Raw genomic sequence first — 22,156 nt, 5'->3', positions numbered from 1 at the left:
TTGGTTTTTTGGTTTTTTTTTGTGAACCTGAATCTTTTTTATAACTTTACCTCTTAGTGCTGAACATTGTGTTTTTGGAAAAAAGACTTCCTGGAGTACTATGTGCAGTGGTGAGTTCACAGGGGGCTGCAAGGGCATCACTCACTTTGTATTTACCCCCTTAGATGTTATGCAGCAGATTTTACTTAATGTTGTATTTCTTTGTTCAAAGGACTGGTAACTTTTTCTTGAGCAGCTGATAAGAAGCCATTTGAGAGAATAGGATATTGTATTTTTAGAATTAATGTCAGCTTCAGAAAACACTTGCTTTCACTTTGCATTCTTTTTCATGTTCACATTAGAACAATGACATGAGAAGACTTTACCTCTGGCCTGAAAGTCTGCTAGAACTTCCTTTTCCCCTTGTGGAGATTTTGTACATCTCTGTCTTTTCAGAAAGAGTAGAGAGCTCTTGCTCTAGACACTGCTCTCTTTTGAAGTTAGGATCTAGCCCCCCAAAACAGGAAAATTCCACAGAGTGACACAGTTCCATTAATTGGTTTTCCAGACTGCATTAGCATGTATCACAATGCCCAGCCTTTAGAATATTGCCTTATAATTTGATCAGTGGTGACTTAGCATTGAGTATTTTCTTCTCTGGAAAGTGAGTATTTATTATTTCTGTTAAAAGAAATACTGTTTTTATTATTTAATTCTGGTGGGGCTGAGGTAAAGAAGCCACATGCAGCTGTACAGTCTTCTTGCACTTAAGGGGAAATGGTTTAAAACTTGGAGAGATTTAGGTTGGACTTTAGGAAGAAATTCTTTAATTTGAAGGTGGTGAGACACTGGAACAGGTTGCCCAGGGAAGTTGTGGATGCCCCCTGCCTGGAACTTTTCAAGGCCAGGTTGGATGGGGACTTGAGCAACCTCGCCTGGTGGAAGGAGTTGGAACTACATGATCTTTAAGGTCCCTTCCAACCCAAAACATTCTGATGCAGCTCCTTGTTTCAGATGTGGCAGGAGAAAAAGGCTTTTGGTTTTCATGAAAGATCCCTCTGTGAAGTCTCTTTGAGTCTTTTAAGTCCTTCACCAGGAGTGAAGAAGGCCAGAAACACTGGCAAAGCAAAGTTATTTAATTCAGTTATTTAATTTTCATTCAGTTCAGCAAAAACTGTATCCTCCCTTTCAGACTCATCAGAGAACATCTTGGAGAAAAAGAAGTGGAATTGACATTGATCTTTGATGCAGTAGAGGAGGCAGACCTGGCTAACTACACCTGTCATGTGGAAAACAGAAATGGGAGGAAGCACGCCAGTGTCCTTCTGCGCAAGAAAGGTAATTCCCTTTCTTTTGGGACCTCTTCTTTCCTCTGCCTCTGCAGCAACAGCTCAGCCAGTAGCAAAGGTTCTGCTGACCTTTCTGAGCCAGGCTGGACTCCTGTGTGCCCACTTGGAGCTGAAGTATGTCTGTGTTCCAGCATCTGTTTGCCATTTGTGAAAAAAAATCACAATTTTTTCCTTAGTCTTTAGTGAACCAGCCTTGCAGGTGACACACTTGCCTGAAACACAGTCATCCATAAAGCACCAATATGTTCAGTGGAAGTGTATTCAGTGGTTGTTCTAAACAACCCATTAATTAGAACCAGAGTTGATTGACTATATCAGATTTGTAATTGTGGTATGGAGTTAAAATGTTCATTTCTCAGAGCAGGTATCTCAGCAGGGAGGTCAGACATTCTCATATTTCTCAACTTCCTGGCTCTGCTGTTTACACTGAAAGCTTTAACTTTGGTTTCACATCCACTTTGATTTCAACTGCATTGTATGTGTATAAAATGAAATGTGAGGGAGGGGTGGAATTTGAACAAAACAAAACCAAAAAGCAATACAAAACAAAAAACAAACAAAAACAAAAATACAAACAAAAACCCAAACTTACTAAAGAAAGGATACTTTTGGATCAATATCCTCTGTTTTTGCTGTTCTTGCATGTGACCCTCAGATTACATGTGTGGAAGTACAGTATGTAGTCCTGTCATAACCTGTTAAATCAAGTCCTGCTTATGATTTCCTCTATATGTGAGAGTTTTATGTCTTCCCAGAAAATAGGGCCCCGCCTAGGTTATACTTTACACTAAGTGATGAGCATAAAACACAGTATGGAAGGTGCAAACTGCTCTGAGAAATGGGGCCTGCAGTTGTGGTGTGGAACATACAAAATGTGTGTTCAACATCTGAACTGCCAGCATGTCACAGCTTTAATTGAGGAATGTGGTTATCATGGTGAAGGATTAACCTCTTCAGTTTTCAGTGGAAAAAGCATTCTACCTTTCCATCCACTGAACCTCATAAATATACAGCTGATAGTAAGTGTATCTATGTTGACATTGTTAAATGTTCAGCTGCGTTGCATATATTAGAATAACAAGCTAGGTTTATTTATAACAAGAAAATGCAGTTATTTCAGAGCTCTGCTGAAATTACAGCAGAAGCCCTGCTGAATACAGAATTTAGAGGGGCAAAGGATCACTTCTCAGCTACGATTTCACTTCTCTCTGCACTGTGGCTATAGAAAGCTTATATTCCCTTCAGGCATTCTCAATAGTTGATTTTCAAGCTTTTAATGTGTCATTTTAAACAAATGGATTGTTTGCACTGTGTCCTTCTACTGCTGATCCCATTGTCCTGTTTGTTATTTATTAAGTTCTTAAGCAAAGTTTTCCTCTCTGCAACTTGATATAATTACTTCTTGTCCTTGCTCTCTCCAGCTTGGCTTTGACTGGAGAGTGTTCCTGAGCTAGGAAATACGATTCTATTTACTGAATAGTAATAACTCTGTGAAGAGTTTAGGGCAAGAGTGGTGGAAAGCTGTTGTCCAGCATCCTTTGTGCATGCCAAAGGAGGGACCAGGGGCTCCTGTTGACATCTGCTGCAACTTTGCAGGTGCTGAGGTGCTTGGGAAAGGTGAAGAGGAAGCACAGATCTCTCAGACAGAGAAATCCCCCTCCCTCCAAAATCTCACCTGCTAAGGGCTGTGTCATCCCTGTTGGGCAAGAGGTGCTTGTAACTCTGTTTTGTCCCCAGGTTGTCCCAGTGCTGTAGGTTTTCTTTGCCTTCTCTTCACATGCCTGAGTGCAGCAGAGAAGGTATACACAAGCCAGGATAAGTCATGGGTCCTGCTAGACTGGGAAGGCTTGGATAAGAACCAGAAATAAACCCTAAATCTAAGTTACAGTGGTAGTGTAAGACTTTCTTGAGTTAATTCTTGTTTTGACATCAGGTGGTTATTTTTAAGCCCATACTGAGAGAGAGAAAAAGGAACTGTTCAAATATTTAAGGTGAAATATGTTGAAGTCTTTTGGTGTATTGGTGGTTCAGTCCCCACAAATGCTTTCAGAGCATGCCAGAAGGGTGGCTGAACAACACCAGTGTGCAGATAGCCCCAGAGCATGCATCCTCACTTGGGATTTTTAATTTTTTTATTTTTTTGACTGAAAAAGAATCAGCTCCAGTTTCAGACACACAAAGCTACAAATACAGAGACAGAATCAGCCATGCTCCTGAGATTTGACCACCACTGACTGCTATCACATTCTTCTTATGTTAGTTTACATTAGAAATTATCAGCATATTGTTATTTATTAATTTTGAGTCATTATTATAGTTTAAAGTCCAGAGTCAACTCCTTCACTAGTGCTGGGTGTGCTGCCTTCCCTGCTGAGCTCAGCGGGTACCACTGAGGAGTAAGGCATTAATCAGAGGCAGAGACTAAGAGCTGGAGCAGGTAAGAAAACTGAACATTTTGAGGTTTTTCTCCATTGTTTCCACCTTGGAATGGAACCCCAAAGCCTTGGCTTTCTGCCTCCTTATTTCTGGACTCTAGGAGAGTATATGGAGCAGTAGGATAAATAGAAGACATGCAAAAGCAGATTGATTCTGCCTTTTGAGCTGGATTTTGTGTTTTTACTTGATTTCCTGCCATTGCCCCAGCAAGTAGACACAGGTCTGTGCTCCTTTGTGGACTACAGGTGACCAAGGCTCAGCTCTGCTGCCTGTTTTCTCTGCTACCAAGTTGGTAGCTTTGCTATCATCTCACTTGCCTAACAAAAAAAGATACAGTACAACAGCAACAAAAAAAAGGTTTTTCCCTGAAAAGTGATTTTAACCAATTCTGTTCTCCATTTGACCAGATTTATCCCCAGAGCATATGCTAAATTTATCATGCAGTATAAGAGAAGTCTCATGAATTCCCTGTGTTCTGAGAGAGATTAAATAGCTATTATAGTAGACTTTTTCCGTTTATTAGTTCGTGAATTCTTACTAGACAGACATCAGAGATACTGTAAACTGGGAATAGCTTGACATCTGATGTTAATTATTGAAATACAAGGCATGGCAACACAAGAAAAACCCCAAAAGATACACAGCTAATTTGCTTTTTATCTTGAAAGTGACACAAATGACATACCAGTATTTTTTTCTGACCTAAGCTTCAGAAGCATAAAGATCACTAAAACTGTTCCTGCAGTGAAGTTTTTACATCCCCAAGTTGTAAATATCTTCATCATGTCTTAGCTAAACTAATACAGGCTGTTAGAGGTAGCTGTTGTCAAATTGTTATCCTTTGTGTTTATGGCTAAGTAACATGCCAAGTGGTGTTATGAGCAGCATGGTGTTCAGAGGACGTTTCAGGCTAAAGAGCAATCCTGTTAAAGTTAGTGTCTTATCTAGTTCATTAGTTAGTCATCAGGTAGCACAGTGCACTGGTATTCAGGGGGTTTTTATCCCATTCTGCATTTGGTTGGCTGAATTACCTTGAATGTGTTGCTTCACTTTTCTATGACTCTGTTTCCCCAGCTGTAAAAGATGGATAATTGCATTTGGATTAATTTTTTTAGTTCTTTGAGGCAGACTGCTTGTGGTGTTCCCTAACAAAAGCATCCCAGTAGGAAATTTTAACTAGGACTGGTTCCCATTCAAGTATAATGTGTACTAAAGAAAGATTTGAGAACTCTGTTAGTAGCCATCACAACTCAAAGTGTCTCTTAGTAGCCTGATGTGTGCTCCTGGCATCTCATGTTGTCTTGGGCATTCTGGATGCTCAGTTCATTCTCCAGTGAGTCAGCTGAAATCCTGGCTTGGCAGCTCACATCAGCTCATCCAGTGCCTTCACAAATATAAAACTCAAGTTTAATAATTTTTTGGGAGACTAGAGCCTCCCAGATGGGGTACAATATGTCTGGTATATTCTCATATGCTGCATACAGCATTTGATACACTCTGCCAATACAGAAGTTTCAAGCTCCACAACCTCATTAAAAGTTGATTAATCCTCTGTGTAAAATCACTACATATTGCCCTTGTAGAAGAATTATGATTATAGCCTCAAATGCATTCTGGATGGTGATTTCAGTTGGGCAGTTGATGGAGTAAATGGGTAAAGTTAAGTAATAAGTAATGAATGAAAAATTTAGGCATCCTTTGTGTCACAGTGGTTATAATTGGAAGTTACACAATTTTATGTGAAATTGTACAGTGGATTAAAGCAAATAAGACTTGCAAAGATCATAATCTTTATGTCTTTCATTGCTGTTTTAGATTTTATCTACAAAATAGAGCTTGCTGGAGGCCTGGGAGCAATACTTCTTCTGCTTATTTTGCTTGTGACCATCTATAAGTGCTACAACATAGAGTTAATGCTGTTCTACAGACAGAACTTTGGAGGAGATGAAGCAGCTGAGGGTAAGCAGTTGCTCAGGAAGCTCAATAGATGCAGTGGAAATATTTCAATGTGGTGAAGTAACGAAACTTCTTGAATGAAATTAATCCCAAAAGATACCTGCTGCATGTTTAAATTCAAACTACTAAGCACACAGTAGCATAAAGCCCTAAGACCTTCTCCTAAAAACCCCTGAAATCAATGAGTCTTTTTACTGAAATGTCACTGGGCCATGCCACAGAGCATGGCAGTAACTCCAACAGGACTCAGAAGAATTGTCCTTGAGGCTTGAATGTCATCTGTGAAATGAGTCCTCAGGAGAGCTCTTCACATTTGTGTGTCCCAGTGCCACATGTTCCCTGGGTCTCTTCTCCTGAGATCCAAACTCTGGGCAGCCCTTTCACCAGGTATTTTTCATTATACAGTTCCATTGAATTATCTTCAGGCTGCCAACTAACTCCAGTAACTATGAGAGGTGATTGTTATTGAGGAGAAATGGTTACTTCAGTTAACTGAGAAACTGTAAACAACGTGGTGGAAATGCCTGGAGAGAAAGGTTAGGAACAAACCAGGCTGTTCTTCAGTGTTCTTCCTCCTTCTTCCCTCTCACTAATATATATTCTGTTTGGTGCCTAAAGCTAAACAGGTATTTTGAAATTGAAGCTTTAATTCTCCTGAATGTAGAACAATTCTCCTCCTATGTAGCTGGTGTAAGCCCTGAAAAACTAAATCCAATGTGCTTTAAACCATATTATTATATTCTTAACATTTCTGCAATAGCATAATTAAAATACTATTAATATGCACATAACTAGCCTGATAAACACCTGGAGTGCAGTATTCAAGTACAGGTACGTTTCATAGCCTACTGCAACACTTCTGAGTCATGTAGGCAACCTGGAATGGTATAGCTAGGAACAATGATGTGTTTGCAAAAAGGAACATTTCTACCCTATTGTGCCCAAACAACATGCAGTTGCACTGCCCTGTTCCTTTCTGCAGTTAGCATTCCTGTTATCAAAGTAACAAATGTTTCTGTTTGAGTGGGTAGAGATGGCATGAAAATGTTTTATTACAATGAAATCCACATTTTGGATTTCAGTTTACATGATGATTTTTTTCCCAAAAATTTTTGTTGCTTGGACAAAACAGGATTTTTTTAAAAGTGGAATGACATCCAGGGGATTTTAGAGTGTAGAATGGTAAATAGCAGGAACAGAGGTCGGGAAATTTCCTCTTTCTTAATCATTATTTATGAGTGGGAAAACCTAAAATTATGCTGGTTTTGTATTATACAGTAGTACGCAACGTTTATACTGATACCTAAGATAAAGTAAAGGGTGAAATTATTTGCTTTTGGAAGAACTTTACATCTGACACCTTGGGTTGATACCTATATAACATTCCTGGCTCACACTAAAGTGGTAACTTCTCCAGATTGCTTTGACTCATTTACCTGGTGTTTCCAGTGTGAAACTGCTGCATTTTTATTCATGTAACTTTGGTTCAATCACTTTTCAATGTATGAAACCATATTATTTTCTATTTTTTTTAGAGGAAGCCCCAGGAGTACATAGGGGATTTGGTGTGCATGTTAATTCTGAAAACAACCTTTTATTTTTCCAGTGCATGATTTTAGAATTATTGCAGCTTTGTGTCTCATTCTGATCCTGCAGAATAAAGGATGGAGGGAGAATGTTACTCAAGCCAAAGCATACACGGAGATGTTTCTTTCTGCTTATGTAGGCTGTGGTAGGAACATAGAGAGCTCCCTTGAGCAGTCAGCTGTATAGAAGCAATTGCAGGGTCATTTTCAGTTTATACATGTGTTTCTTTATAATAGAATATTTGGAACTCAACAGATTTGCTCTAAAAAAAAATATCCTATGTAAGCAATGTTGGATGCATTTTCCTCCTGTGTTGTGCATAGCAGTTTTTTTGGAGGAAGTGATCCTGAGGATTAAGGGAAGACATTAAGAAAATGGCTCCAGAGCACACAGAGCCAAGTGATGGGCAAGCACGGGTGGGTCCTTCTGCTGTGTCCTGTGTATGTGAAGCTTGTGGAGAGGGACTTGAGACAGTAGAGACGTAGCACAAGCACAGGGACTCAGATCTATGGTTCCATCTGTGTCTGGCTTGCATTGTGAAGAGAGGTGACTGAAGAGGGCACCTCCTGTGCCACCAGCTGGAAGGGGCAGGAGGTCTGGGGCTGCTGGCACACAGTCCCTGGCTGCCTCTGTGCCACTGCCTTGTGATCAGGCACCTTGGTGTGCCAGGGGTTGCTTTGCTGCTTTTGCAGAGCTCTCAAATGTCTGCAGGAATGTTTGCCTCCCAAATCACTTGATGACTGGCTTGTTGTAAAAGGTTTTGACAGGTTTCAGTACAGACAGGGTAGCAGGTTTTGCACAGACCTCCAAAGCTGAGTGGCCTTTATTTCTTTGCTGTTCAGCTGTCATCTTTTCATTGGTAACTGCTATTTTTGTATGCTGTTGATTTCAGAGAAATACCAGCAAGCCAGGTGGACCTCCCCACATGCAGCTATGGTGACAATGGGCAAATTGCCTTTACAAACCTGTAATTATTCACATGCTTTGTCTGTAGCTTTGACCCTCATGGGTCTGACTTTGTGTACAAAACTGTAAGAAAGTAACAATAATTTCAAGGTCATATGGGAATGTATTATATACTGATTAGCTTTTTTTGCTTTTTATCAGAATATATTGATGATTTTAAACTACTGTCATCTGTTTTCATGTGCGCTATTCCTTACAGATAATTGGTGCTCAGCAATTCTCCATTCATGCAGGTTTGTCCTCACAACAATAACTATTTGATTTTTCATTTTCTGTAAATAATGGCAGCTGTGCTCTTCCATGGACACTTAATTGCTGGAGGTTGACTTTTTTTATATACTATTTTCCACCACTGCAGAGTAACACTGAAGAGAAATATCAGTGAGAGTCTGATCCCAGCAAGGATCCCAAGCTCCACAGTGATGCCACTTCTGTTCCTGGTGCCATTACTGGCTCTCAGCTCTGTGTTTGGGATGCAGAGAGCTGGAGAGAAGCCCCAGCACTGTGCAGAGGGAGGAGATGTGTTGCTCTTTCTATCCAAACCCCTGGGATCCCTCCATCACCCACTGCCTGCCTCCACCTTCAGGCTTTGGCTCCACTCTGGAACTGCAGGCAGAATGGAAGGACAAGTTTCCCCCTGTGCCCCATTTGCTCTTGGAGTTTTCTTGGAGTTCTATATTTCTCTCTTACTGTCAGCCCCAAGTATTTAAAATGCCCTGGATTAAGAGACATCTAAAATTATGATACTGGTTTTAAAAACGACCAGATTTTCTGAAAAAAAAGCTTCAGACTGTTTGCCACTGTTTCTGCACAATCAGTATTCCTTTGAGTTAAGTCATGTGTTGTCTCACAATTATTTGTGTGAGGAAGTTTTCCTTGCACAAAACTTTCCAGGCTCAAAACCTTTTCCACACTCAAAACTTTTGCATAATCAGAGCACTATTGAGGAGAAGGAGTTAAACAAAAGATTTCCATTAGCAATCTGTAAAGGATTAACATGAAAAGTTCCAGCTTTAGTATTTGGATGAAAATTTTGCTCGCAGTCTTTTCAGATGCAGAATGTGTACTTTGACCACATGGAGTGGAGTTCCTAACTAGCTCAATATGCAGAAGAAAACTGAATGGAGCTGGATATTTGTCTGCTTCTGAAAATTTTCTCATCAAAAGCCAGTTTATATGTTCCTGTGAAAAGTCCCAACTTTGTTGGGAATCAAGGAATAATATGATTTTCTGCTACTTTCCTATATTCTTTATAGTGCTTGTGCATACAGCAGGCTGAACATGAATTTCATTTTCTTACAGACAACAAGGAATATGATGCGTATCTTTCTTACACCAAAGTGGATCCTGATGCATTAGATTGTGATAATAATGAAGAGGAGCAGTTTGCACTTGAAATTCTGCCAGATGTTCTAGAAAAGCACTATGGGTACAAGCTCTTCATTCCGGATAGGGATCTGATCCCTAGTGGAAGTAAGTATTTCTGACCTTTCAGTTTTAACTCTTTCTGATGTGTTCTGAAGGTCTGGACTGTGTGATAAGTATTAGGTATGGGAAACCTCTCTTTGTGAAGCTGTTGTGAGGACTGAAAAAGTTGGCTCATACTGCAGATTTGGATATATGTTGGACACAGATAGCTAGGCAGGAAGATTTCCAAAAATATTTTGTAGTCTCTGTCTTAGCACTAAAAATGGGAAGGTTTTTTTGCAGTTATTATTTGTTTATCTATAGCAGCTCACAAGTAAAAATTTTCCCATTGTCTTTTGTTGTGGTTTTTTTTTTTCTCTCCTATCTTTGAAGTCTCACAAATAGTTATAATAGTTTCCCAGTTAATGCTATAGATGCAATTTTTTCATTAAAGTTTTGACCAAGTGTTGCATTTCTGAGCAGAATTGGTATTGTGTAAGTAATTAGTATTGTGTAATTAATGCTAACTCTTCAGAGGAGTACATACAGCTGGTGATCTGATGCTGTTTTCCATGCTGATGGTGAAATTCAGTTGTCCATTTCAAATCAGTTTTGCTGCCATGTCTGAAGATTCAGTTGCCTCTTTGGATGTCTGTACTAACAGTTAATGCCTTCTTTGCTACAGTTTTCTCATCTTGTCTGCCATATTATTTTTTGAAATAGACAAGAAAGACCATGAATCATATGCATCCTGTTGATGAATTTGAATGCACAGTATATTTGCTTTATTGTCACATTTTTTTAAAATCCTAAAATAAGCTCTTTTTTTTTCTGCAACTCACTTCCATGAAAAATATTAGAAGAGATTATGAACTTCTCTCTGTATAAGCTACTGTATAGGTATGAAGAAGAAAACAAAGCAATGGATGTGCTGGAGCAGATGTTCTCAAACCTGATGTTCTCAATTCAGGGCTGAATTAGCAACTTGCCTACCAAAAGACTTGAATCTGCTGCCTTGCTACTGCCAAAACCTGGTGGCTGCCCCAGAAATTGGAGGCTGTTTCTCCTCTAACATTTGAAGGAGATGAAACCAGAGCTCTGAATCCTTTACCATTGGTAAAGAGGAGTCAGAGATCCTGCAGAGTCCTGTGAGGTGGTGTTTGCAGCTTTTAGGTTAGAGCTGCTCCCCATATTCCTGTTGCTCTGCCCCACTGTAAGGTGTGAATTTTACTCCCTCAGGGACATACTCTAGAAAGGAGGCTTGGCTCAGAGCCTCCTTGTTTCTGACAGCACAAGCAAGTAGTACTTCTATTTAGATATCATGAAGAGAAACTTTATCTTTTTCTGCTACAAATCACAAAACTGTTCTAAGTAGTTGTTTCATACCAAAGAGTTAAAGAGTTTAAAGGTCCTTCAGAGGTAACTATACTGAAGCACAGATCTTTTCCAATTGCTGCACTAGCCAGCATGGTATTTTATTTTTGTCAGTCAGACACTCAGCAAACATTTGTCATCACTTTGGGTATTCATTAAACCTCTCCTGAAATGTAGGGTACCTGAAAATGTCCATTCTCATTTATGAGCATTCACAGATGTAATACCTCTTTTTTTCCCTTAAACTCACTTCTTCAGTAATATGGGAGGGCCTGATTCTCACACATGGATTCTCAGGAATACTCCATTCTCACACATGGATTCTCAGGAATACTCCATCAGGCATAATGACAATGCAGAATAAAATGTGGAACCGGAATGAGTGTGATGTGCCTCCTTTAGCCTTGAGAAAGATATGGGATAAGGCACTTTATTTTGAAGGAGCAAGAGGGAAGGAGAGGTGGTGGGGGAAGGAGGGAAGGCTCAGACTCCTGTAATTGCAAGCTCTGTGTGCTCTGTGTGGCTGCATTCTGCCTCCTGCTCACCACCTTTTACAAGGACTTGCAGTGCTTGGTGAAGAGAGCAGGCAGTGCCATGGACCCGCTGGAAACTCCAGAGGTAAAGATAGTGTATTTTAGAGTGACTGTTTCAAGAAGTGGTGGATATAGAAAATATATCACTTCTCAGGGTAGATTTCTGTAGGAAAAATGGAGGTTTGAGCACAGTTCTCTTTTCTGTTATAGGAAATAGCTTTTCTCAGGTGTACTGTATTTTCTTCTATTTTGGTGTAATGTAATGCTTCCCTCTCTCCATTCTGATGGGTTTCCTTCTATATCTTGTGTACATTAATGTGTGCCATTCCACTAGTGTAACAAGATGTGTTCTGTAAGGTTGGTTGTTTCATATAATCTCTGCAATTTTAAGGTGCTGCCACAGGAGGGTGTGCATTATTTCACTTGCTTCCTGGCGTGAAGCAACTTGCAGCTGCCACTTGGATTTTAGAGCAAGCAAAAAATAGATTTGTTAAACAGTATTTTGTTAGCTTTCTTGCACACTGCTGTCAACAAACTAAAAAGCTGACTTCAGAAAGAAATTCAGGGACAAGTTTGATAATGTTTTTGTCCATCTGGCTTATCTCTAACCTCTGGGGAAAGCTATGATAGGCTCTGGGTGTCCCTGTGCAGCTGAGGGAGAGATGACAGCCAGGTGTGCCTTAGCTGGGACAGACACCAGCAGTGGGCTTTTTGCTCTGCACATCTAAGTGCTGCTTTTCCTCTCTGTGCTGAGGTCTGTCTGCTTCAGGGGTGCCCATGGACCAGCAGTGCTGATGACAAAGGTGACAGCTCTGGGGACCAAGGACACTTTTTCACTGTTGGGAAGCAGATCCTTAGCATCCAGAGTCTGGGTCAGAGGGGACCAAGTCAGGTTTTGCAGTAGATGTTGGTTTCTGTGCCCTGCTGGGGTATAAATGTTACCCCAGTGCAGTGTTTTGTCCCAGAGGGAGGATGACCATGAACGATGCCAAGGGCCTCAGTGAAACTGGTCACAGGGTGGGCAGCAAGGACCTTTGAGGAGCCTCTTGGAGCTGCCTCAGAGCAGCACAGATGGACCCAGCTCCTCAGACTGGTGAGGCAGAAACCAGGCTCAGGCAGGCACTGCTTCTCTGCTCTTGCTCACACAGAAGGCCAGGTGCATGCAGGCTGGGAGAGGAGAGGTGTGACATGGCAGGGGGACATGGAATGCAGTGTGCTCTGTAAACTGCTAAACCAAGTTTCTGGCCCAGGATTTAAGCTGCATGTTCTGGGAGCACTAGAACAGCTATTCTTTCCTAAAGGATATTCTTTGGTTTTAATAGAGTGCACGTCCTTTTTCTATCAAACCTGACAGCTCATATACCCTTCTGCCTTGGTAACTGAGGCTTACTGGAACATGGTAGCCTGGATAAAGGAGACTGAGATGCCTAAGATGTAGTTGCAGTTGTTACTAAAGTTTCTTAGCAGTTACCATTTTTTCCACCCTATTAGTTTTCAAGGCTTTTTCAACAAACCCTTTCCCACAGCAAGCAGATTCTCAAGCTCTGTGAGCTTGTTAATTCAGTGTTAAGAGACCTAAGGAGACTGAATACTTGGGGAGGGGAATAGGAATAATTATGTTTTACCTGAGTTATTTTCTGTCTTGCTAAGGATGATATGTCCACAGAGAGAAAGATCTATTTGCACCTGACTCTTCTAAAATTGGGACTACATCAGAGGAAGATATTTTTCTCACATGGTTTCTGCAAATTATTTTAAACCCTGAAAGTGAAGAGGTCAAAACTGTCAAGTTGGATTTTAATACCAGCAATAGGAATCTATTAGAGCATCATCTAGTTGCTCTTTAAGAATACGTTCATTGGATCTTGACAGAATTGAAAAAAACATGCAATTCACTCCAGCTCAGTTCAGGGTATAAAGATCAGGCACTGAAAAGAACGGTGGTGGTAGAATAAAAATCTTTGCTTTTACCTGAAAAATGAGAGGTTTTCAGCAGAAGAGCACCTAAGGAATATGACAAAAAGCACTATCAGTATTGCAGTTCTGGAACTCTAGATTTGTGTGCTGATTTGTGTCAGTTTTGCCTGGTAAATTCCAGCTTCCTGGGTTCCTGGATGAAGAAAACCCCATTGAACTGTGTGTCTGAGGTTCCCAAGGAGCCCTAATAAAGTAGGGAACACTGTTTATGTGGAACAGAAGTAGAGTACCCAGTTCCACTGACTCCTTTCAGAGGTACCTAGGTGTCCATATGAATCTTACACTTAATGCCAGTCATGGGTCTGGGGTAGCAGGGATACAGAGGAATGAAAAAAATATGAATAAAAGCCAGAAATGCTGGGTACCCTGTAACAGTACACTGAAGGCCACCACATGGCCAGGGAGATGGAGCACACAATAGAAGAGGAGAGCAAAATAACTCTGAGTTTCTTGAAGAACAGGCCAACAAAGACAAATTCCAGGAGGAAAATTATTTGTGTCTTTCCAGAGGAAAGCACAAAGATGAAGATAGGTTCTTACAGGAGGTGCACAGTTGTTGAAAAAGAGGCCACCAGTTGCAACACTGAAAAGTTCATTTAAACATTTGTAAAATTGTCCCCACAATGAGGGTCGGGAGGCATGGGATTAGAACCCAGAGATAATGAAAAGACACCTCCAACTTTTGAGGTCTGCAAAACTGTACTGGACAAGGCCCTTTAGCAATGGTCCTGTTCTGGGCAAGGTATTGATCTGGAGACCTCCAAAGCCCCCTTCTAACCTGTAGGAGTCTAATAATTTTTATTCTAAATCTCTAGAATTTTTATTGCAACACCTATTGCCAGAACAATTTGATAAAATTCACCCACATCAGACACTTCAGCCTGCAAGGAGACATCCCCAGAGCCACCACCCTTTCCTTCTCTTCAATCCCTCTGTCCTTTGCCATGTCAAACACACCAAGTGTGACACTGGCTGAGAGGTCTGTGTGTCTGCATTGTTTGTTCTTTATGTGGAACTCATCAGCCAATGCTCAGCTCAGACTGTCTCTGGAGAGGGGTCATCCTCTTGCTCTGTTTCAGCAGTTCAAACTGCATTGCTGTTCTGCTCTGAGCTAACAGAAGCAAAAGGTATTTAATAAATTGGAAAAGCAAAACATGTCATCATTTTTGTTATAATGAAGTCATCAGACCCTAGGGTTTGGGAACTATTCAGTTAGGAAGCTGGGACTGAATTGTTCTTCTATAAATAACTTTCTCAAGTGATAGGCATGCTGCCTATCCTCAGGATGGTTATTTTCAGACTGCCAGGAACCAGCCAGTGTAAGGATGATGATGGATACTGTTTGATTCTTGTGGTCCTGCAGACCAGGCTTCCCAAAAATATCCATAGGACTTTATGTCATTCCTGGTGTTCTTTCCCTCTCCTGCTTCTGCAAATCACCTGGATCTGGTTACTCAGTCATTGTGTGCAAGCAGCTCTGTGTCCATGATGTTCATTACTTTCATTATTCAGTATTGAATATTTCATATTCAATATTCAGTTCATCAATTCATTAATTTCCTTGCTCCTACTCTTCTCACATTGGATTGTCAGGGTTTCCTTCCAGCCTGGGGGCAGACTCAGGAGGCAGCTATGTGTGTTTCAATTGCAAACAGGGCACGTCTTAAACTTCTTCAGTGCTTCAAACTACAGTTCAGTATCATTGCACATTGACAGTGTTTGATGGGCACGTATTTGCTGTCAGGTGAGCTGTCTTCATCATTAAGGGGCAACCATACAAAAAACTGTGTTTGTTTATGGCTCTAAAACTGCTTGCGGTCCATCCCTGTTTGGGCTTTGCACTGGACATGATGCAAGGAAGTTACTGAAAGAGCTACTTGTAATTCTAATTTTTATGACCTGTGGGAAATGCTAACATTTTGAAACCAATTTTTGTGCCATACTGCAAAGTGATGTTCCAAGAGAGTCGAAACTTTAAATGTTCTTTTTCAATAAAACCAAGTGGATTCATTCTAATGCTGATGGTATGTTTTTACATTCTAGTTTAGGATAAAATGCAGTCTTTGGAAATTAAAAAATTAATAATTCCATATAGATTTTGCCAGGACAATGTTTTTCTCCCTTTACAATGAAGTATCATTGAAGTTGACACCCTCTGAGGCAAAAGCAAATTTTCAGCAAAATTATATTTATCTGATTAAAATATACTGGTGTGAAACCTTACAGTTGATTCTAGTTGGTGATATCATTCCTGAAATCTCTGCTCAGTGTTTTGAAAGTGCTGTGTTTTGAGCAGTTTCAAAGTCTGAATCAAAAGCAATGTGAGTGGCTTAGCAGCTCACAGGTTTATGCAGTCAGTATGGGACCACTGCAAAAAATAAAGCTTGAATTTCCACAGATGATAATTGGTCTCCCTGTGCTTTTCCTCTGAGAAATGTTTAAATTGTGCACATTGGGCATATTGTAGAGTGCACCCAATGGAACCATATGTTCCAGGAAGTTGTCACCTACCTTTAGTAGTAGCCCCAAGCTGAAGTTATTGAAGTCCTAAGCACTTTTGGACCAGATGGCTGGAAAACCTGTTTGCCTTTTCATTTGGGTTTCCAGTTTCCTCTCACACAGTGTTTTTCCCTCAGTGCACCACCAGCCCCCTGTGCTTTGGCCATGTCTGTCAGTGAACCAGCTGCAGTTAGAAGGAGCACCTGGTGCTCACTTGGGAAGGTGTCTGTGTCGTCAGCTGTAGCCAGATCTCTGGCTTGTTGCAATATCCAGTCCTATGGACATGCCAACATGTGGGAGAGGCACAGAGGGGAGAAGTATCTGAGAAAATAGAGAATTTTGCCTCTCTTCTTCCTACCTCATTTCTTCTTTGACTAAAAGCCAAGCCTGGTGAGTTTTTGATTGAGATGGTACAAGGGATTTTTGCTGGGTTGTTGCTATTGGAACTGTCGCCGTTGGATATTTGAAGAGATGAAAGTGGAGTGGTTTGTTTGTTTGTTTGTTCTGTTGGTTCTTGTTGTTTTCAATTGGATGCATATAGTATATGCATGGCTGTGCTTAGCACTAATCTGGATACTTGCTCCTGACCAGAACTGTGTCCTGCAGAGAACTGTCTTGTAGATAGCAGTGTTCTGAGTTGTTTGAAGGAGGGATGAATGTATCTCAGGAAAGATGCATGATAGTTTGTTGTTTTACTGTATCTTGCAGATTCAACCTCTAATGATGAAGCTTCCCACCTAAATTCTTTCTTTTTGGGAGCAGAAAGAAAGGAAGAAAATGAAGAGTCTGAGCTGTTGATACATTGGGATAATCTCTTTCCATTGTATTGAACATTTCTACCTTTCCTTAAGTTTTGTTTCACCAATTCTGCTTATCATTTTCTCACTGTTGCTGATTCTCTCCCCTCTTTGCTGCCTCTCCCATGGATTTTAATGTTGAATTTTTTTCATTAATGAGTAACTATTTTACACAGAACAATGTGGGGGGTTTTCATCATAAAATATTTTAAGGAAAACCCAAGCAAACCAAACTGTAAAAGCTGCATGATTAAAGAGTCATAAAACATTAACTATAAGCCAGGATTATTGCATAGACATTTGTACTGTATGTGTATGTCTTAAATTTTTGTGTGTCTGTGGGATGTTTGCAATTGCCTCTTTTTTCCATTTGTGAAAGAAATTCTTCTTGCTGCTAAGTGGTGAAATAAAACATTGGCAAAGGCAGATTTGATGCTAACTATGCCTTCAGTCTCATGAAAATAAGCTATTTTAGAATGTTCCTGTTGGCCTATTTTGTAGCTATTTACTTTACTGGAAGTAGTGTGAATAAGCATGCTGTGGTATGGTGCCTGGGACTATAAAAATGAGTCTTGCAGTAACAGATGTTGACGAATGATGTTATTTGTAATTGTTGTTCTGCTAGAGGGCAGTGTGTGTAAGAGAGGCCCTGCCCTGTGCTGAGTAAAGATCTGTTCTGTGCAGCTCTTGTGTCCAAGTCTTCATTTATAACACATGCTTCTCCTCTCCTGTCAGGTGGCACATTCTGAGTAGCATGGTCAAGAGGTTCATGTCACTTAAAAAAAAAAAAGCTTGCAATCACAATGCTATGTGAACAATGAACACTTTCCTGAACTTAGTGGGTTGTTTTTTCCAAGTGACTTCATTTTCCTGGTCTTGACCCAAAACCCACCGAAGTTTGTTGAAGTCTGTTCCTTTGAATGGGTTTTGGGTCAGGTCTGTAAGTAGATCTCTTTGCCATCCTCTTCCATGTCAGACCAGTGTAATTGGCTTCTCTTCCCTACCATCCCTGGGACAAGGGAAACTCAGGGATTTAAGTCCAACTGTAAGAATATAGTTCAACAAGCTGACATGGAGCTAATGATGGGGCTGGCATTTCTGCTTACACTTATCATTTGCAACTACTTGGCATGCATGAATAAAAGAATACTATTTTCTTTGTCACTGATGTCTCAATAAATAAACACCACCATTTGTTCCTGTCACTTGTGAAGTTTCTGTTGATACCTCGGGGTACATAGAAGCACAGGTTTGTGGTATTAAAGCAGACCATTGGACCACAAAGAATGCTATTGTGCTTTTGTGGTCAGTACCTAAAGAAAAAAGAGTTACCATGATGCTTCTATGCAGTAGCACAAGTTCTGCATGTGATGAGGGTTGATTTCTTTTTGAGGTCTTGCAAGTTACTGTTCATACACCCTGCAGCACCCTTATGTCCTTTCATCTGAAACACAAGAACTGCTTCCCTCAATGCAGTGTGAATTGTAACCAGCTTTAATGTTTAGATTTACACAAATATTACATTGATCTTGACCTGTATTTTTTCAGTAAGCGAATTTTTGGCCACTAATGCATCTCCACAGTGAGGATATTATGTAAATGTCGGTCTGTTGAGACAAACAGGGGAAAACAGTGTAGGATGGACGATGGTATTAACGTGTTTTCTACTTACACAGAAATATGAGGTGCTACATGATCCTATTTTCATTGGAGTATATTGTGAAATGCCCCTTGTCTTAAGTGGTGTGGATCAGTAAGCTGTGGGATTTTGTTATACTTGATTGCAAGCCTGATATTTTGATGCAATAGACTTCTTTATTCTTTCCTCTTTCTCTCTTTCTATAATTTGTAGCATACATTGAAGATCTCACAAGATGTGTTGAACAAAGCAGAAGACTCATTATCGTGTTAACTCCAGACTATGTTCTCAGGAGAGGATGGAGTATTTTTGAGATGGAAAACAGACTCCATAACATGCTAGTCAGTGGAGAAATCAAAGTTATTTTGATTGAATGTACTGAATTAAAAGGGAAAGTGAATTATCATGAAGTGGAATCATTAAAGCACACCATCAAACTTCTCTCAGTGGTCAAGTGGAAAGGACCAAAAAGCAGCAAACTGAATTCTAAGTTTTGGAAGCGCCTGGTCTTTGAAATGCCAGGGAAGAAAAAGGAGGTGGTGTCTCGGCATCAGGTCCTGGATTCTGCAGAGCAGGGCCTTTTTGGAGACCTCCAGACTGTGCCCTCCCTTGCTGTCACAGGCACTTCTGCCACATTGGTAGAATCACGAGCTGATTTGACTGATTACCATCAAGCAGACTCTGTGCAAATGAGACATTATTGCAGAGGCTACGAATACGATGTGTCAGCAGCAACCTTGCCCATAGCTTCCATAAGCAACCACCACACGTACTGTAACATACCCTTGACACTACTCAATGGACAGCTACCTCTTAACAATGCCATGAAGGATCCCCAGGAGTTCCACAGGAACAACCCACTGCTACCTTTATCAGCCAAGGAGCTTAGCTTCACCAGTGATATTTGGTAGTGAAGATCAGGACAGTCTTGAGATGCTTCATGACGGCCATGAAGACACATTTTTAAAGAACTTTGCCCTAACCCTGTGGGGTGAGAAAACCCATTCGAAGCAGCAGCACACTTGTTTGCTTTTCTACATGAACTTTTTGTTTACATTTACAAATTATTGACGAAGGGGGCATTCTTTTGTAACTCAGTAATGTCCTTCCTGTCTTTTAATGTACAGTTTTATTGCTTCTTTGAAAAGGAGGGAGAATGGAAAAAAACATCCCATCTTTTTACAATAGGTTTACAATCTGGGATGGATAAAAGGTCACTGTCTATGATCTCCAACATCCATACATATTTAAGTGATAGTAATTGAAATACACAGAAGTTGTTGGGTTTTTCATATAGACTTTGGTACGGTTTGAAATTCTAACCATGCTATGAAAATTCTTATCTCCTGCACAGCCCATAAGGGGTGAATCATTCTCAAATGGAAGGAGAAGGAAACCTTCCAGGTAACATTGTTTTGCAAGTACATTATAGAAGATTACCAGCTGAAACAATGCAGATGAAGCTTTATCAATAAAGTGCATAGTAACAGTTGCTGCAGAATAAATCACCTGCTCACATCAGCATCTCTTCATTTTTTTTATTGAGGCATGTTGTATTCCTAGTCAATGGTTAGCAATGTGGTTTTATTAAGCAACTTACTAGAATATCAGAAGATGTTTAGGAGGATTTAAAGTAATTTTTCTGTCAATTATAGATTATATCACAATTTTTTGCAGATTTTTAATGACTTTTTTTAACAGTTTAAGTATAAATTAACCTGTCAGTCAACTAATTTATTTGAAATTTCTCTAGATCTCTTGAGCTCTTTTAAGATTTGTAGTTAATTCAATGTAATTTTATGTAGGATTTTTTTTCCCCAAAAACAGTAGTTACAATTTGAAATTAACCTTTTTTTGTGTGTGTGTGTGAGAACATCAGCAATAGAAAATAATTATTACAGCAATATTCAAAGATGAAGTGCTAAATTATTCAGGTTTACTAGTTAGTCAGACTTCAATTGCAGTGATAATCACCTGAGACAGCTCTCCCTGTGTGTATCACCTGTCAGTTTAATTCATGCACCTTTTTAAATATTGCTGACACAAGACTATTCCTGTTCTCTGTGCAACCAGTGAGAAATGATACTTTAAAGCAGCTGGTAAGATCTTGCATGTGAGTGGCCCATCAGTCAAATAGGATGCTATCATTTATCTCTCATGGAAAACATTCTTGCTGCTTGTGGATGAGAAGTACTCAGGTGTTACTACTCAGTGAGTTGAGTTTCCTGAGGACCAGTTTGTTTCACAGAGATTTCCTTACTCAGTTGATCAAGGATTGCAGGGTCAGACCATGGAAACAACAGGATGCAAGGCAAAAGCTCCAAATTATGAAGGCAGAAGGCAGTTTTGCAGAATTTGGCACGACTTTAATGAAAACACAGTACACATGAGAGTTTTGTCTCAGTAGGGTCTGCTGGAGCAAATTCCCAAAAATATTTTTATGGCAGGCAACGTTGCCTTTATTTCAGTATGTTTTTAGCATTGTTCTCTTTGATTGCATGAATAAAGGTTAGCACTCTGCACTCAGCTGCCTGTGGTTTCATCAGCAAACAAGTTCAGCAAATCCTTGACATTTTGCAGTGGTTCTTCAATTGTACCCTACAGTCAAATGGAAACAAACACTGACCTAAGACTTAAAAGTATCCAGAATTGGCCCAAAGGCCATGAGAATGATCTCAAATGTGCAATAATTCATAGAGGTCAGTATTTTTCCATTGCTTCTTTCCCCAGTTCTTTCTTCTGTGCCCTCTTACACCAGTGATTATCCGTAAGATTTTCATTAGTTCTAAATACTACATGTTTCTCATGGGGTTTTTTCTAGCATTATTCTGCATTTGACACTGAACACCGAAAATGAATATCTAGAAAAGATGTTAATTTATTACACAGTATAAGACTATAACTTGCTCTTTTGTGAAGTTAAGATCCAAACATATAGGTGTTTACTATACGTATTTTTCTACTGAGAAAGAAAGTGATTTTACCTCCATTATAAATAGATGTATGTCAACCTCCTCCCAGAAATTTACAAAATTTGCACTGTTTTATAAGTGTTACAGACTGTGTTTACACTGGTTATGTTCTTTAATGCAAAGTGTAATTTTAAAAAGAAGGAAAAAAACCTAAATGAAAACCCTGCATGAGAAGAGCTGCATATGTTTAAATGAAAAGCTGTACTTTTCATTATTTTCCTTTCCACGTTGCTCTAGAATCTGGTTAATTCACATAGAATGTTCAGCAAGTTTTAAAACCTGCTAGTTCTGTATTAAGCATGCAAGCTCCAAAAAAAAAAAAAAAAAAAAAAAAAAAAAAAAAAAAAAAAAAAAACCCCAAACATATGCAGGTTGGTCTGCTTCTTTTATTTACAATGACTTAATGTGGGTAGCAAATTCATTTACCTGATGATAATGTCTCTTAGAGCAGTAACTATTCAAAAGCAAAATGCAGTGATGTTTGCATTGAGGTGACATGAAAAGAACAGTTTTTCTGTCATTTTGCAAAAGCACTTTGTGTGTCTCTGTATCAATATCTTTTAGTCATAGATGACAAATCACAATCTGCTTTAAGATTTCAACGTGTGTATAGAGTACTGTGACAATATATACATGAATCTGAACTGCCTCTACCCCTCTGCTTTTAGTGTGGGCTCTGGAGCTC

At 39.8% G+C, this 22,156-nt stretch overlaps 1 protein-coding gene across 1 annotated transcript in view; it reads left to right on the top strand.

Annotated features, from left to right (window-relative positions):
* The window catches only part of IL1RAPL2 (interleukin 1 receptor accessory protein like 2), a 361,256-nt gene extending 341,846 nt beyond the window's left edge, over window positions 1-19,410 (top strand). The window contains exons 7-10 of the mRNA XM_008493643.2: window positions 1,172-1,317; window positions 5,580-5,723; window positions 9,576-9,746; window positions 18,713-19,410. Of these exons, the coding sequence (XP_008491865.1) occupies window positions 1,172-1,317; window positions 5,580-5,723; window positions 9,576-9,746; window positions 18,713-19,410 (1,159 nt within the window). The remainder of the gene's footprint in view (window positions 1-1,171; window positions 1,318-5,579; window positions 5,724-9,575; window positions 9,747-18,712) is intronic.
* Window positions 19,411-22,156: the final 2,746 nt, after the last annotated feature.

This window comes from Calypte anna, chromosome 4 (genome assembly GCF_003957555.1).
Source record: "Calypte anna isolate BGI_N300 chromosome 4, bCalAnn1_v1.p, whole genome shotgun sequence".
Classification (NCBI taxonomy): Eukaryota; Metazoa; Chordata; class Aves; order Apodiformes; family Trochilidae; genus Calypte; species Calypte anna.
This window is presented reverse-complemented; position numbering and strand designations above follow the sequence as displayed.